The sequence below is a fragment of the Garra rufa genome, chromosome 13 (genome assembly GCF_049309525.1).
Source record: "Garra rufa chromosome 13, GarRuf1.0, whole genome shotgun sequence".
Taxonomy (NCBI): domain Eukaryota; kingdom Metazoa; phylum Chordata; class Actinopteri; order Cypriniformes; family Cyprinidae; genus Garra; species Garra rufa.
In genome coordinates this window covers 26,229,454-26,248,124 of record NC_133373.1, presented here as the reverse complement: position 1 = coordinate 26,248,124, position 18,671 = coordinate 26,229,454, and the positions used below count along the sequence as shown (strand labels likewise).

The 18,671-nt window shown below is 37.6% G+C and overlaps 1 protein-coding gene across 2 annotated transcripts; it reads right to left on the bottom strand.

The window, feature by feature from the left end:
- Positions 1-308: 308 nt before the first annotated feature.
- On the bottom strand, positions 309-5,476 carry LOC141283563 (uncharacterized). 2 transcript variants are annotated; one of them, XM_073816863.1, is made up of 4 exons: positions 5,377-5,476; positions 5,180-5,273; positions 3,848-3,935; positions 309-1,372 (listed from the first exon to the last, which is right to left on the bottom strand). In XM_073816863.1, exons 1-4 carry the CDS (start codon positions 5,420-5,422, stop codon positions 1,073-1,075), a joined length of 528 nt encoding a protein of 175 aa, XP_073672964.1. In that variant the 5' UTR covers positions 5,423-5,476; the 3' UTR covers positions 309-1,072. The 2 variants fall into 2 exon arrangements, with proteins under 2 accessions (XP_073672964.1, XP_073672963.1); XM_073816862.1 differs by lacking the exon at positions 309-1,372 and adding an exon at positions 2,496-3,085.
- Positions 5,477-18,671: the final 13,195 nt, after the last annotated feature.

Below are 18,671 nucleotides of genomic sequence, written 5' to 3'. Positions count from 1 at the left end.
TTAGAATATTAAGTAAAGGTCATGTTCCATTAAGGTTTTTGTAAATTTCCTACCATGAATATATCAAAACTGTTAAAGGTGATTTTCTCACATTTAGTTTTTTTGAACCCTCAAATCCCAAATTTTCAAATAGTTGTATCTTGACCAAATATTGTCCTATCCTAACAACCCATACAACCTCATTTTCAAAAAAAAAAAAAAAGACCCTTATGACTGGTATTGTTGTCCAAAATCTCACACACACACATGAACAGGTTTAGGCATAAATCTACAAAAAGAAACACAGTTGATATAAATATGACACTTGACACTGTACTGGAGTCTTTTTATTTATTACTTTGTAGACCGACATCACCACACCTTACTGTCAGTTGAATGTGACAGTTCCCATCCTGAAGCTGTTTTTGGACAGGGAATCTAACCTCCGCCCCTATCTTCGCCTCAACAGACAAGCCATAGTCAACCTCATAGCCGCATTGCCTTATGAGGTTGACCATGGATGGTCAAAGGACATCGAGGTTGTGATGTTCCTGTACTGGCTGGCCCATGCTGCATCATACCGTGTTGTTGCCTCAGCCTTTGCCATCCCCAAATCAACAGTTCACAGGGTTGTGCACAAAGTCAGCAGGGCTGTCCTTGGCCTGCTAAAAAATATTGTGCAACTCCCTCAGGGTGAAGAGGTGGAGGAGATCGGTGCAGGATTTGCCAGGCTGTCAGGCTCTCCTGCTTTTCACATGGCAGTCGGCGCTATTGACGGCTGCCACATCCGTGTAAAGCCGCCAGCCGTCAATGCATCCTGTTATTTTAACAGGAAATTATTCCATTCAGTGCTGCTCCAGGCTGTGTGCGATCACAGGGGAAAGTTCTTGGATATCTGTGTCGGCTTTCCAGGATCTGTCCACGATGCAAGGGCCCTCAAGAACAGTGCCATTTACAGCAGGCAGTTATATCCACCAGAGGGCCGTTGCATCTTGGGAGATGGAGGGTACCCCTGCCTCACATCACCCATCACCATCATGACACCCTACCGTGAACCTGTTGCCTCTCCAGTTGAGGCCCGCTACAACAGGCATCATTCCAGGGCCAGATGTGTGATTGAGAGGGCCTTTGGGATGCTTAAGACCCGCTGGAGGTCCATCTTTTTTAAAGCCCTTGAGGTGAGCCCAGAATTCACCCCAATCGTCATCACATGCTGTGTGATTCTGCACAACATGTGTCTGGCTGCTGGTGACATAATAGATGCAGATGTGGATGACGACGATGAGGGTGATGTCAATGAGCACAACATCGAAGCCAGGGAAGTGGTGTGCGGTGATGTCGTCAGGAACCGTCTAGCAGCAGCAGTGTCCGCACCCGACATCCACGTTCCTGCCTTAATGGAACATGACTATGCTTAGAAACATGTATTTAAATTCTCCCTTGTTAAAAAGTTATTTTCTGTTACACATTTCTTACAAATCCTTCACGAATGTACTAATACTTAACATCCCCAGTTAAATAAACAAATTAATTAATTAATGGTAATGTAAATAAAGATTTTTGTACTGGCAGTATTAAACATATTTCAATCAACATACAATTTGATATGGGCTTTGTATCGCAGTAACACTGGTTTACATGTTTATAGCTCTAAAATTGGCTAAATTGTAGCTGAGGAGTAACAAACTTTTATGGTAATGGGATAAATGTATTTAGAAAATTACAGTAAAAAACAATTGCCTTCTCCAGTGCTTGCGGCTGCTTCTCCTAGAACCTAACTTAACTCCTTGAATTCAGATGTTTACATTTATATATAAAAACACTTAGCCTGTGTGGTGGATCCATTGAAATTACCTTAATTTTAAAAAATGCTGTATTACTTTTTGTAAAAAACAAAACAAAAACAGACTAATCAACTGTTAGCAAATACAGAGTAAATCAATATGAATAATATTTTTATATTAACCCTTCCAGATCCTGCAATCATCCTACAGTGGACTTTACAGTTTATAGCTGAATACATGTCAATTTATTTTTTAAATGTATACTTACTAATATATTCTTAAAGGAATAGTTCACCCCAAAATCAAATCATTAATTAGTCACCATCATGTTGTTCCAAACTTGTAAGACATTCATTCATCTTCAGAACACAAAATAAGATATTTTGATGAAATCTGAGAGCTCTCTGACAGGGTTCTTCCATGTTAGAAGCCCAGAAAGGTAACAAGAACAAAAATATTCCATGTGACATTACTGGTTCAACCATAATTTTATGCTTAAGCTCCAAGAATACTTAAAAAAATCAAGTAATGTTATTCGACAATTCTTCTCATGTGTCATGGTACTCTCCAAGAGGTACTAGGCTAGGGTGACACAGGTACCTTGAACATGGTAGGACCCTTGCTGTCTGTGGAGGGTCTGAGAGCTCTCCGATTTCATCAAAATATCTTAATTTGTGTTCTGAAGATGTACAAAGGTTTTTAAAAAAATATACTATTTACAGAAGATTCTGGGAACATAATACAAGCTTTGATTTAGTTTTTTATTATTGTATGTAGACGTATGTATTTTATTTATTTATTATTATTCATTGCAATTATTTATTTATTAATGATTTGGTCAAGACAGCCATTAAGGCAAGGAACCTCTCTTCCCTTGCTGCAGCCTCTCTTCTCATTTCTTCATCTCTACGCTCCATTCTTGCCCTAAACTCTTCTTCTCTCCTTCTGGCTTCTTCTTCTCTCTCTTTTCTTTCCTCCTCTTTTCTTCTCTCTCTCTCTTCAAACTCTCTCTCTCTTCTTTCCTCTCTCTGTTGTGCCTGTTCCTCTCTCTTTGCCTCCCGTTCCTCCAGCTCTCTCAAATATACCAAAAGTTCACTCTCTCCGGACCCTCGCTTTCTTTTCCTGCCAGCATCATCAGAAGGGTCAGCAACAGAGGGAGATGAACCAACAGCATCATCTTGGCTGCCAGATTGTATAAGCACAGGTGGGGTGATGGATGGCTTAGAACCTAATGCAGCATCCATCACCCCATACCACTTCCATGATGCTGCTGTTAGTTCGCCTCCCTCAGTGCTGAGCCCTGACTGTGGACACTTCAGATCCTATACAATGTGTAAAAACACTAGTTAAAGGAAAAATTCCCTTCCAAAACAAAAATTGTAAGATAATTTACTTACCTCCTTGTCATTCAAGATGTTTGTCTTTCTATTGTCGTAAAAAAAAAAAAAATGTTTTTGAGGAAAACATTAAAGGATTTCTCTCCATATACTGTAGTAGACTTAAACAGTGCCTGTGAGTTTGAACTTCCAAAATGCAGTTTAAATGCAGCTTCGAAGGGCTCTACATGATCCCAGTCAAGAAAGAATGGTTTTATCTTTTGAAACAATCAGTTATTTTCTTTTTAAAAAAATGGCAATTTATATACTTTTTAACCTCAAGTGCTCATCTTTTCTAGCTCTGTGTGAAAACGAGATGGGAGTTTTTCAACAGTCTTGAACCGGACATGCAGAGCAAGACGAGAGTTTGAGTTTATTTATTTTTTTAGAAAATAACGGTCCTTTAGCTGGATAAGACCCTTCTTCCTCGGCTGAGATCATTTAGAGTCCTTTGAAGGTGCATTTAAACTACAATTTATAAGTTCAAGCAGGCACCATAGAAGTCCTCTATATGGAGAGAAATCCTGAAATGTCTTCCTCAAAAACACAACTGAAGAAAGAAACATATGAGCATCGAGGATGACAAGGTGGTGAATAAATTCTGTAAATTTTTGTTCTGGAAGTGAACGTTTTAATAATTTAACTGGTTATCCATATTTATTGAAAAAATAATAATAAAGGACAACACGCAACATTACATGTACTTACTTTGTATTTTTGCTTTAGGTTTTCCCATTTTTTCTTCACCCATGTTGCTGAAACCTTTCCTTTTAGGTTTTTTTCATGGATGAAGGCTCTTGCGTACCCAAAAGAGAAAACAATAAGTACATATTTACAGAAATATCAGAGAATCCTGAATAGAGCAAACAAATCCATTGAGCCTAAACACAAAACATATTTTAAGTTGAAGCTAATAAGCAATACAAATATTAGTAACAACAAACTGAAAGACATTGCCCTATGTAGCCAAGGCAAACCTCAATTTAAAACATTTTCTTAAAGATAACTGCAAACAATATAAAGTTCAATGCTCTTAAGTAGGTGTGTATGCACATGTTTTTAAGGTATAATGTTAATAAAATACACACTACGTTAAATGAGCTTGGTTAAATTTTATTCATTTTGATTTAACCAACTTAAACTGCACAATTATGGGAATTACCTTTTAAATTTGACATTTTCCCACATCCCATCAAAAAGGGCTAAAAATAACTGACAGTCAGCATAAACTCTTCATGTAGACCAGGGCTGAGTAACTCCTTTCCTGGAGGGCCACTGCTCTGCAGAGTTGAGCTCCAACCCTAATCAAACAGCACCTGACTCTATTTTTCTAGTGATCTTGAAGAACGTGGTTAGTTTGTTTAGGTGTGTTTGATAAGGGTTGAGGCTCAATTCTGCAGGACTGTGGCCATCCAGGTCTGAAGATGCCAATCCCTGATCTAGACTTTTCTTACATCTGTTCCTTCTATAGACTGTTTCTTATATCTTATTACAGACTAAAGACAACATGAATAGATTTAGGCATCAAGATAAAAAATTTTTTTTACAATAAGGTGTCATTTGTTAACATTTTAACTAACATGAACAATGATCAATACATTTACTATTTATCAATCTTTGTTAATGTTAATAAAAACACAGTTGTTCATTGTTAGTTCACGGTGTATTAGCTAATGCTAACATACATTTGCAATGCATTAGTAAATGCTGAAATTACTCAATAACTACGATTAATGCTGCAGAACTGTTTAATCTTAGTTCATGTTAACTACTTTAGAAGTTTACTAATATTAAATAATGAACCTTATTTTAAAGTGTTACCAGAGTTTACACTGTTCGTGCAGGAGTCCGGAAAATGTCAAAAACCACAAGCTGTACCCTACAATTTAGTCGTGTCTCTGTGGTAAATCCCCGAATACACAATATAACAATAAATTAAAACACCCAAATATTGGGGCTTATTATACCAATGTAACAAGCACACTACAATAGGACAGTTAATACAGCATCTACAAAAGCATACAAATAACCGTTACTTACTCAAATCCTTTAATGGCAGCGTTTCTTTTCCCCGTAAAAAGGGATTCATTGGCAATGCGCCAAGTAATTAGGCGCTCAGTGTCTTCATCTGTCCCTACAAGATTAACACGGTACTCTTTTCACACATCAATTCATTAATCTCACAAAGGATTAAAAAAAAAAAAAACTTTATTATAGTAAAACGTTTAAATTCTTACATTTAAATACTGAGGGCACTTCTCCATCACCACCTCCAGCCGCCATGTTTACACGTTCTCAAGCTCCTCCCTCCCGCGCGCAATGTGTTGTGGGCAATATTAGCCTCTAGAGTGTGCATCGATCCGCACTTCGAATTCCAACCGGAAGTAGTAGACCATCCGGGAATCTTTGGAATACTTTTTTAACCATACTACGATTTGGGACATACTAATTCTTTTTTCGAATACTATTTAGTACGGATAGTATGCGAATTGGGACGCAGCAACAGTCATATATGTATATCTTTTTTTAAAAATTAATGTATTGTATGTATTTGTATGTAAACACTTGTATATCATTTATATTATATATAAATATATATATTTTACATATACACTGCCGCTTAAAAGTTTGAGATTTTTAATGCTTTTTAAAGGAGACTTTTCTGCTCATCAAGGCTGCATTTATTTGATTAAAAATACAGTAAAAAACAATATTGTGAAATGTTAATGCAATTTAAAACAGTGGTTTTCTGTTTTTATATACTTTAAAATATAATTTATTCCTGTGATGCAAAGCTGAATTTTCAGCATCATTACTCCAGTATTCAGTGTCACATGATCCTTCAGAAATCATTTTAATATGCTGATTTATTATCAGCGTTGGGAACAGTTGTGTTGCTTAATATTTTTTTAGAACCTGTGATACTTTTTTCAGGATTGTTTGATAAATCAAATATTAAAAAGAACAGCATTTATTAAAAATAGAAAGCTTTTGTAACAATAAACACCTCTTTCAAAGTTTGGGGTCAGTCAATTTTTTCTTACCTTATCTCTTTGAAAAAAAAAAGAATACTTTTATTCATCAAGGACGTGTTAAATTGATCAAAAGTGATAGTAAAGACTCATATTGTTATAAAAGATTTATATTTAATATAAATGCTGTTCTTTTTAACTTTTTTTCATCAAAGAATCCTGAAAAAATACTACAGGTTCCAAAAAAATTAAGCAGCACTGTTTCCAACATTGATAATAAAAGTAATAAATCAGTTTATTAGAAGGATTTCTGAAGGATCACGTGACACTGAAGACTGATGAAAATTCAGCTTTGCATCACAGAAATAAATTATATTTATTTATAAAATAAAAAAAATGTTATTTTGAATTGCAATAGTATTTCAGAATTTTACTTTTTTCTGTATTTTTGATCAAATAAATGGAACTTTGATGAGCATAAGAGACTTTTTTTAAAAACATTAAAAAATCTTACTGATCCCAAACTTTTGAGCGGCAGTGTAAATCTAACATGTTTTTTCTTAATATATACATGTACTGTATGTGTGTATTTATATATACATAATAAGCACAGTACACACACATATAGTGTGCAAACATAAACTTTTAGTCTATCTATCTTTAGTTATAAGGCTCAACGCTGCACAAAACAGTAAAAAGCAATCTGATGCAGTATGAATAAATCTAAATGTAAATCAGCGAATTGTCAATTTTCACTTTTTTTTAAACATATTATTTTAATTGCAACAGCCATAATACATTGTTTAAAACTGCAGGGGCATTTCCCTTGTTTTTATAAAACATTTTTGTTCATTTTCATAGCATTTTTGCCACAAGCCCTCGTTAATTTCCGACCCTGGTTGGCAGGGTTTTGGATTGCAAAATGTAATTAGGAAGTTTTGTGCATATTGTGTAAAAAAGTGCATTTTTTACAATAATTTTAAAAGAAACAAACTCACACTATGACTACCCTGCTGAAGAAACCAGCATATGCTGGTTAGATATGTTTTGGTGCTGGGATGCTGGTTTTAGCTTGTTTGTGCTGGTCCTTTGCTGGTTTATGCTGGTCCTTGACCAGCAACATGACCAGCATAAACCAGCAAAGGACCAGCATTAACCAGCTAAGGACCAGCATAAACCAGCTAAAACCAGCATCCCAGCACCAAAACATACCTCCTGTAACAGCATATGCTGTTTTATTCAGCAGGGTATCATGGTGTTGTTGTGCATTTATTCTTTTAATTTCTTGTTTTAGAACTAATTTATTCATTGCCATGATCAAACCTATGACAGTCTTGCTCAAACAAATTGACATGTACTGTCAAAGTTTTTGAGTGAAGCACAGACCTTGAAACCCGGGAAACCCAAGCAAACACGACCTCTGTGACTCCACACACTGCGGGAGAGAAGGAAAGGACCCCTTGTCCGTTTATGACTCCATTAAGAGTCTTGGAGAATGTCCAGATTTCCATATAAAGTGATAATTTGGCATGTTACCCTTGCCCCTGCAGGCAAGAAAATGAAACTAATTTGTGGCTAAAGAGAGGTTTGACAGAATGGTCTCAATTTGTTACAGCGGTGGCAAGTCTGCGATTACAGCCAGGATAGACAATGAGATTATGTAATCTAAAAATCCTTCCAGCCAATCATGCTGACAGCTTTGAGGTTCTGGCTCAAGAAAATAAGAGATGAGAAGATCAAAAGTTTCCAAGTAAGAATTCAATTTTAAGGGTTTTATAACAGGCATCTTAAAGTGTTCCACAAAAACTCCATGTATAATGAGCAACATGTCCAATATGTCAGCTGTCTCCTGTGGTCTCCTTATATCAGGACAGCCTTTTTTAAATTTCCTGTTTGTTTTCCTTGGGAAGTGAGTCTGGAGAAGTATTTGGAGATATCAGAGACCAGTTAGACAAAAAGATCATATGCTGTGGTTGTTTTATCGCTTGGCAACAAAACATTCAGAGTAGTTTGGCCACTACAAACAATAGTTGAAAAGGACAGGACCGTATCTGGACGGCACTCTTCCTTATGCAGTTCCTAGTGCTCTGTGAGGTTTTTATTATGATGTTCTGCATTATGTCAGATCATGTTTATATAATAATCACTTAGCAATTTTGTAATATTTGCTGCTGTATCCCACTGCACTGCAAGCTTCATATTAATACTTGCACCCACAAGATCATCTGTATAAAGCATTATCCAATGTACCAAAAATATCCAGACGGCTACATTGAAAATCCATTCCTAAATGTAATTTAATCCCATAAATAAATGAAGTGATAAAATGTGGCCAGAATGTAATACTACAAATGACCGTGTCGAGGAAGTCACTGATGCACGACTGAAAATGACTTAAAGTGAATACAGACTTATTATTTGTGATGAGCGTGATAATGGATCCTTGGGTACACGGTGTGACTGGAGGCATGAGCACATGGAAAAAAGCCAAGATTATGTGCTTGGCAAGGTCAGATTACAAGCAACAGAAATAATAGCCTGAGTCAAGAATTACTACAGTCGTAAAAAAAGACTAATTTATTACAGCTTTGTGTTCCTAAACGAGATGCATTCCTCTGATTGGTATCCTAGCGAAGTCAAAGAAATGCTAAAGATGAACACTTCTGAGGGCCCACTTGATACAGCCTAGTTTGGGCCTGTGCATATTCACTAGAATAGGGTTTTCAAATGCCATGGACCACCAGAAATAAGAAAATTCCCTTAGGGACCACTTTTTTCATTAAAAACATTGTGTGAAATATTGCACCACCAGTCAAAAGTTTTTGAACAGTACGATTTTTAATGATGTTTAAAGATGTCTCATCTGCTCACCAAGCCTGCATTTATTTAATCTTAAGTACAGCAAAAAATGTAAAATTTTGAAATATTTTTACTATTTAAAGTTTTCTTTTTGAATGTATTTTAAAAATGTAATTTATTCCTGTGATTTCAAGCTGAATTTTTAGCATCATTACTCCAGTCACATGATCCTCAGAAATCATTGTAATATTCTGATTTGCTGCTAAAAATGTTTTGTAACATTATAAATCGTCACCTTAGAATTATAAGGTTCTATCTGACATTTTTGTCAAAATTGAGTTATTCACATATTCTTATTCTGTGACCACTTATTTACATTATGTGATGTTTCCTTTGTAAGCTGAGTACATTTTGGGACTTTTTTTAGAAAACAAAAATGGTTATATCTACAGAAGTCTATGGAACGCAAAAACTTTGAAGCTCAATATCTCAAAAGTGCTCGGAATGCAGATAGAACCTTACAATTCTAAGGTGACAAAATGTCTTTATCATCACTTATCATTAATTTAAAGCATCCTTGCTAAGTAAAAGTAATAATTTTTTTATCATTTATTTCCCCCCAAAATTACACTAACTCCAAGCTTTTGAATGGTATAGTGTACAATGTTACACAAGCTTTTTATTTCAGCTAAATACAGATCTTTGGATCTTTCTATTTAATCAAAGAATCCTAACAAAAATGTACTCAACTGTTTTAAATATTGAATATAGTTACAATAATAAATGTTTCTTGAACAGCAAATCATCATATTAGAATGATTTCTGAAGAATCATGTGACATTTAAGACTGGAGTAATGATTCTAAAAAATTCAGCTTTGATCACAAGAATAAATTACATTTTAAAATATATTCAAATAGAAAGCAGTTATTTTAAATAGTAAAAATATAGCTCACAATATTACTGCTTTTGCAGTATTTTGGATCAAATAAATGCAGGCTTGGTGAACACTGCTTTAAAAATCATAAAAAACTTTTGACTGGTATTGTAATACATAAAAAGTCTTAAAAATATTCACTATCTATCTATTTAAAACTACGGTTGTCAAATAAAATAAACTAATTGTGGTTAACCAAGTCAAACTACTTTGCTTTGAAAACAGTAGGCAAACAAAACCAAATCCAGGAAATTTTTGGCAATTTAGAAACCCTGGCCAGGACACGTCCGGGAAAAGGAGGACGTATAGTCTCCTTACTAGAACATTCGTGACTGGTTAGTTGTCTGTACTCAGTAGAGAACATTGTGATACATTCTGAACCTGCATTTTTGCTCATTATGCTCTGTACCGGGACTTAAAATAATAGGTTAAAAGAGTTTATCCATTTCTGAGACATGTGGATGGTCATCTGCTTTATGCAATGCATTTTGAAAGCAGCAGACATGTTTGTTTTCTGCACAATACGTCAATTAAGTGAACGAAAACAAGATCCAGCTGAGTGCACCACTGAAGAGACCCAACGAAGCCTGCCAATGACATCCACTGGGAATGGACTATTAGACTCGCAATGCGTGAATGCATTTATATGCCACAATGTGATGTTTTAGAAAAGGCTCCAGAAATCTAGTATGACTACGACACTAAAGCAAAAAAACATGAAAGAGCAGATTTTTTTCATAATTCCTTGCACATTTAGTGTCTTCAAGGACTTCCTTCGAAAATTTAGCATATAATTCCACATTCTGTTAAGGCTTCTGAGTAAGATGAGTAATTTAGCATTTATAAGACAATGGGTTTCAAAATAACCACAAGAATGCATGAAAACACGTCCAGGAATCAGGTTTTTAATTATGTTGAAAAGATCAATCAAGAATCAAATGACTCATCCGCTTTGGCTAAACCTTTAATCCTATAAAAAGTGCATTGTGGTGATAAACCACAATTGTGTGCCTTACACATCAGTGTGAATTACACATCCGCTAATCGGAAACTGAATGTTATTGATTAAAAGCATGTCACTTGTTTCACATATCCGGAGGCCAAGTCATTTATAATAAAATTAAGACTCCACAGGAATTTTTATAGTATGACAGCGATTTAGTGGCACTTTAAAAAATACAAAAATCTAAAGTTACAAGATTAAAGTAGTATTATTTTAGAATAAAGTCGAAATTACGAGACTAATGTAAAAATATTTAGAGAATAAAGTAGAAATTACGAAAATAATGTTGAAATGTTTAGAGAATAAAGTAAAAATTTCGAGAATAAAGTCGAAATTACGAGAATAAAGTTGAAATGTTTTGAGAATAAAGTCAAAATGTAATGAGAATAAAGTTGAAATGTTTTGAGAATAAAGTCAAAATGTAATGAGAATAAAGTTGAAAAGTTTTGAGAATAAAGTTAAAATATTTTGAGAATGAAGTAGAAATTAAGAGAACAATGTCAAAATGTTTAGAGAATGAAGTCAAAATTATGAGAATAATGTCAAAATATTTTGAGAATAAAGTTGAATTTTTTTCAAAATAAAGTTGAAATGTATTGAGACTAAAGTCCAAATATTTCGAGAATAAAGTCAAAATTACGAGAACAATGTCGAAATGTTTAGAGAATGAAGTCAAAATTATGAGAACAATGTTGAGAATAAAGTTTCAGAATAAAGTTGAAATGTATTGGGAATAAAGTCCAAATATTTTGAGAACAAAGTCCAAATTACATGAACAATGTCGAAATGTTTTGAGAATGAAGTCAAAATTTCAAGAAAAAAGTCCAAATTACAAGAATAAATTCAAAATATTTCAAGAATAAATTCGAAATCACGAGAATAAAGCAAAAATATTTAATATTAATATTAATATAAATATTGTTAAGAGAACAATGTCGAAATGTTTAGAAAATTAAGTCAAAATTACGAGAATAAATTTGAAATGTTTTAGGAATAAAGTTTAAATGTTTTGAGAATAAAGTCAAAATATTTCGAGAATAAAGTTGAAATCTTTTAAGAATATAGTTCAAATGTTTTAAGAATAAAGTTCTAATGTTTTGACAATAAAGTCAAAATATTTTGAGAATAAAGATGAAATTATGAGAATAAAGTAGAAATTATGAGAATAATGTCGAAATATATTGAGAATGAAGTAAAAATTATGAGAATAAAGTCGAAATGTTTCAAGAATAAAGACAAAATGTTTTAAGAATAAAGTCGAAATTGTAACGTTTGGGAAATAAACAAAAGGGAAACAAAAGGGAAACGGTGATTCAGTGGTGGTGAGATCTCTCGACTGACTGGCGCAAGGACTGGATGGCAGAGTGTCAAAGTGTAGTGATGTTTCCTGTGAAGTGAAGACGATCCAACAACGAAATACAAATCCACAAATAACAAGATACGAACCAGATACGAACCAGACACGAGCACGAACATCCAACATCCAAGACGAACTATCGGACGGGGGAGAAGAGAATGGCGTGAGTATATGTAGCAGTCTGTAATGATTGACACCTGGTGCCGGACTGATTAGCAGCTGCGCTGAATGAGCATGACGAACAACACAGACAGACACATGATTACGAGACAGAGCACATGGCATAATAAACAACACCGACAAGACAGAGCACATGTCATAATAAACAACACAGACAGACACATGATCACAAGACCTGAGAACACGGCAGATGCATGAACCGTGACAGTACCCCCTCCCCTAGGAACGTCCCCTGACGTTCCCAGACTCCTGTACCTGTTGATTGAAGTCATCAATAAGGGAGTGATCCAGTATGTCCCTGGCAGGCACCCAACTTCTCTCCTCCGGACCGTAACCTTCCCAGTCCACCAAGTACTGAAATCCGCGTCCCCTCCGCCTAGAGTCCAGAATGCGATTGACCGAATAGGTTGGTTCCCCATCTACGAGTCGCGGCGGTGGGGGAACCGGGACTGGCGGATTAATGCGTGCAAAAAAAACGGGTTTAATCTTGGAAACATGGAACACGGGATGAATCCTCCTGTACACTGGAGGGAGGTTGAGGCGGACTGCCACCGGACTAATGATCTTGGTGACAGAAAACGGGCCAATAAATTTGGGAGCGAGTTTATTCGAAACGGATCGGAGAGGAATGTCCTTAGTAGAAAGCCACACTTTGGAACCGACAACGTATACGGGAGGCCTAGACCGGTGGCGATCGGCTTTGGCCTTGGTGCGCGCTCCCACCCGGACTAGAGTCTCACAGGCTCTAGTCCAGGTGCGACGGCACCTCTGGACGAAGGCGTGAACGGAGGAGACCGCGACTTCGGATTCCAGACTGGGAAAAATTGGTGGCTGATAACCTATACTACATTCAAATGGGGATAGGCCCGTGGATGATACTGGTAACGAATTGTGGGCGTACTCCACCATCGACAGCTGTTGGCTCCAGGAGGAAGGATTTCTAGTGACCATACATCGTAACGCTCTCTCCAGGTCTTGGTTGGCTCTCTCAGTTTGCCCATTGCTTTGAGGATGGAACCCCGAAGAGAGACTAACAGTGGCCCCCAGTAATTTACAAAACTCTCGCCAAAATTTGGACACAAACTGGGGTCCTCTGTCAGAGACCACGTCTGTCGGGAGGCCATGTAACCGAAAGACGTGGTCCACGACTGCCAACGCTGTCTCCTTGGCTGAAGGTAATTTGGACAAGGGAATGAAATGAACCGCCTTCGAGAATCGGTCCACCACGGTCAAAACTACCGTGTTACCCTGGGAGGGTGGGAGGGCGGTAACAAAATCTAGAGCGATGTGGGACCAGGGTCTCGAAGGGATTGGCAGCGGTTGTAGGAGCCCATCAGGAGGTCTGTTAGAAGTCTTACCAATGGCACAAACTGACCAAGCCAAAACAAAACTGCGAACATCACGAGCCATAAGTGGCCACCAAAATCTTTGTTTTACCAAATGTAAGGTTCGACTTACCCCTGGATGACACGCCACATTGGAACCATGTCCCCACTGGATAACTTCGGACCGTAGACCTTCTGGCACAAACAAACGGTTAGGTGGGCAACCGGCCGGAGGCGTTACCCCAATTAAGGCTGTCTTAACCTTCGATTCGACCTCCCAATTGAGGGCAGAGACAATAAGTGTCTCGGGAAAAATACCCTCGGGAGTGGACGGGCGATCGGAACGGTCAAAAATACGTGATAAAGAATCGGGTTTAACGTTTTTGGAACCCGGGCGGTACAAAATAGTGAAGTCAAAACGTCCGAAAAAAAGTGCCCACCTAGCCTGCCTAGAGTTCAGTCTTTTAGCCGTTCTAATGTATTCTAGGTTCTTATGATCGGTCCAAACTATGAAAGGTACCCCTGACCCTTCCAACCAGTGACGCCATTCTTCCAATGCCAGTTTGACCGCCAACAGCTCTCTGTTACCAATATCATAATTTGACTCAGCTTGCGACATACGATGAGAATAAAACGCGCAGGGATGCATCTTGTCGTCCGTGGATGAGCGCTGGGAAAGCACCGCACCTACCCCCACCTCTGATGCGTCGACCTCCACCACGAACTGACGTGAGGGTTCAGGGGTAATAAGAATAGGTGCCGAAACAAAGCGAGTCTTGAGTCTGAACGCCGTTCTGGGGGAGGTCAAGGCTGTCAGAGGTGCGGCTAGTTGGCTGTAATTACGAATAAAACGTCGGTAAAAATTGGCGAAGCCCAGAAACCTCTGTAGGGCCTTACGGGAATCTGGACTTGGCCAATCCACCACAGCCCTCACCTTCTCGGGATCCATGCGCATACCCTCGGCCGACACGATGTACCCTAGGAAAGGAACAGACTGTGCATGAAAATCGTATTTCTCCGCCTTGACAAAAAGCCCATTCTCTAGCAGCCGCTGGAGCACTCGTCTGACGTGCTGAACATGTTCCTGGGGAGACGAAGAAAAAATCAATATGTCGTCCAGGTAGACATATAGAAACTGATCGACCATGTCTCTCAGCACGTCATTGACGAGTGCCTGAAAGACCCCTGGGGAGGAGTTGGACAAGCCGAAGGGCATGACCAAGTATTCAAAGTGCCCCCTGGGGGTATTGAAGGCAGTCTTCCATTCATCTCCCCCCCTGATGCAGACCAAATGATAAGCGTTTCTTAAATCCAATTTCGTGAAGATGGATGCCCCCTGCAACCTCTCGAAGGCTGAAGATATTAGCGGCAAAGGATAAGTATTCTTTACCGTAATATTATTCAGCCCTCGGTAATCAATGCAAGGTCGCAGAGATCCGTCCTTCTTCCCCACAAAAAAGAATCCCGCCCCCGCTGGAGAAGAGGAGGGTCGTATGAACCCCGCTGCTAGAGAATCAGAAATGTATTTCTCCATAGCCTCTCTCTCAGGGACTGAGAGTGAATAAAGTTTGCCCTTAGGCGGAGACGTACCTGGCAGTAAGTCTATAGCACAGTCATAGGGACGATGAGGAGGAAGAGAAGCAGCCCGAGACTTACTGAACACTTCCTTCAGGTCGAGGTACTCCGCGGGCACGTTACACAGATCCGCCGCCTTCTCCTGAAACACAGATCTAGAAACAGATGAACAAGCAGACACAAGACAAGACTCATAACACTTAATGCTCCACTCAGACACAGACTTGAGCTGCCAATCAATCCGGGGGTTATGTTTGGTGAGCCAGGGGTGTCCTAAAACAATGGGTGCATGAGGGGAGTCCAGGATGTAAAAGGGGGTGCTCTCACGGTGGTTGCCAGACACAGTAAGAGTGATGGGTTCCGTGATGGAGGTGATGGGAGGGAGGGTCTGGCCATTGAGTGCGTGGACGGCGATGGTCTCGGTGAGGGAACGGACAGGTATGTGATGTAGAAGTGCAAAAGAAGAATCCATCGACGAAATACAAATCCACAAATAACAAGATACGAACCAGATACGAACCAGACACGAGCACGAACATCCAACATCCAAGACGAACTATCGGACGGGGGAGAAGAGAATGGCGTGAGTATATGTAGCAGTCTGTAATGATTGACACCTGGTGCCGGACTGATTAGCAGCTGCGCTGAATGAGCATGACGAACAACACAGACAGACACATGATTACGAGACAGAGCACATGGCATAATAAACAACACCGACAAGACAGAGCACATGTCATAATAAACAACACAGACAGACACATGATCACAAGACCTGAGAACACGGCAGATGCATGAACCGTGACAGAAATGTTTTGGGTAACACTTTATTTTACGGTTTCTTAAATAGTTGCTTATTAGCATGATATTAGCCATTTATTAGTACTAATTAAGTACATATTAATGCCTTATTCTACATGACCTTATTCTACATCCCTAATCCTACCCAATACCTAAATTTAACAACTAGCTTACTAACTATTAATAAGCAGCAAATTAGGAATTTATTGAGGGAAAATTCGTAGTTAATAGTTAATAAGTGTTCCCTATTCTAAAGTGTTACCGAATTAAAAATTAAGAAGAAAGAATTAAATCATAGCAATTAAGGTTTCATTTCAATTAAGTTCAATTAAAGGCCCAGATTGGGAGCACCGGGAGAAGTTGCCAGGCCACTGGAATTGATTTAAATATATGTGGGATTATTAGCAGAATTCATACCATGTGTTATACTCGCAGGGACAGCATGCTTGGAAATAATATTTCACGTCTTCGATTACATTCATTAGGCCTGTTTGTAGTGCGCAAGACACCCAATAATAGCAATAAGCTTTGTGCTTCTGGTACTTTTAATATAAAACAAGTCTCATCTTTCAAAATATGTCAGTTTTATAGTGAAATACAAACAATGTGTTATGCAATAATGCGTTTTTTCACACTCTTTAATGTGACAGGACAGATGACTGTATTTATATGAACCAATCGTCTTTTCGAATATAATGAGACATTTGTTTCATTAAACTATACTGATTTCTTTGGGAAAATTCCTCCACCTACTCCGCAAAAACATCTGTGGCATCCAATCTTTCATTCCTCACATGTATTTAATTAAAGACAGCAATAAAACATTGTGAAGGGTGTTGTGGATTCCAATTCACTAACATAAGTTACATTGTTGTCTTTTTCACGGTATATAAGTGACTATTCACAAGATGTTTTATTCACAGCATAATACAGTAAATTGGAAATAATATATAACGTCTTCCATTGATTATTTGTAGCACTAGCCATCCAGTAGATAATTGCAATAATTTTGTGCTTTGTTGCTTTTTAATAGGCTATTCTGACAGTTTTTTTTCCTCACTTTATTTATAAATTTTTCTAGCATTACAAAATTATCAAATACATTTCAAAAATACAGTTTACATAACCTTTCACCCTGACTATATATAGAGAAGGTGATCAGGATACAAATAACTTAAGGAATTATCAAACTAAGATACAATCAATAACCCCCTAGTAATAAAGAACAATTATTTACTCATAAACTTCTTAAACAATTCTACTGGATACCCATCGGGTCCAGGACATTTGCCACACTGTAAAGAGGTAGCAGCTTGGGTAAGTTTTTCTATACTAATGGGTGCTTCAAGTTGTTCAACTGAATTAGAATTAACTGTTGGGATATTAAAGGCACTGATAAAATCATCAAAATTATGAATTAGCAGTTTGCTCAGAAGCATAAAGTGAAGTATAATAGTCTTTAAACTGATTATTGATTAATATGGGATCTGTTGTTATTCCTGTAGGCATTTGGATCTGGGGGATAAGGTGGGAAGTTGATTCATGCCTTAGTTGTAGGGCTAGTAGCCTACCTGCTTTGTCACCCTCTTCATAATACCTAGACTTAGTTCTAAGTAATAAATTCTCTGCATGACTTGTTGAAAGAATATCAAACTCCGCCTGTAATGACTGGCGTTCCTTATAAATATCTGACGATGGGGTAACCGCATATATATTATCTAACTGAATAATTTTTTTTGTTATCTCAGAACGTCTCTTTTTGTTTAACTTTGTCCTGTGACTAATATATGAAATGATTTCTCCCCTAAGGAATGCCTTCAAAGTCTCCCAAAAAAGAGATGCAGATATCTCTGGACTGCTATTCGTGGATATAAAAAAGTCTATTTTATTAGAGACAAACTCTACAAAGCTTTGGTCTAATAGCATACGAGTATTCAGCCGCCACAATGGACGTGTACCATCAGGCCCCTCAAAGTAAATATGTTATGATCGGGGCTGTGGGTCTTCCCTCAGCCTCCCGAGGTCGCTGATCCTGCACTGCACTTCCTGATTGTATTCACCTGTCTTTGTCATTAGCACTGATCACCCACATCTGTTCACTATCTGGACTATAAGAACTCTCACTTCTCACTCCTGCTTCATGTCTGCATTGTCTTTATGTTCTGTCTTGTTACTCTGTGTTCCTGAAACTCTGGCTCTAGATCGTGTTCCTGTTCTGTTTATTTTGTGGTTTAGTTATTTCGTTTTGTGCCGTGTTGGCCTTTTTGTTTGTTTATTTTGTTATTATCATTAAATAATACTTACCTGCATCTGAACCCAGACCTCCCTTATTTCACGTGACAAAATATTCATGGTTACTGGTGCATGGTCTGATATTAAAATAGCATTATAATCACATGATTCTACTGACTGAATAAGTTTATTATCTATTATAAAGTAATCAATGCGTGTGAATGTTTGGTGCACATGGGAAAAAAAAGAGAATGCTTTACCATGTGGATTAAAAAAACGCCAGGGATCTGAAACTGAAAACTCGTCCATAAAAGATTGAATTACACGAGACGATTTTGAGGGTGAATTACGT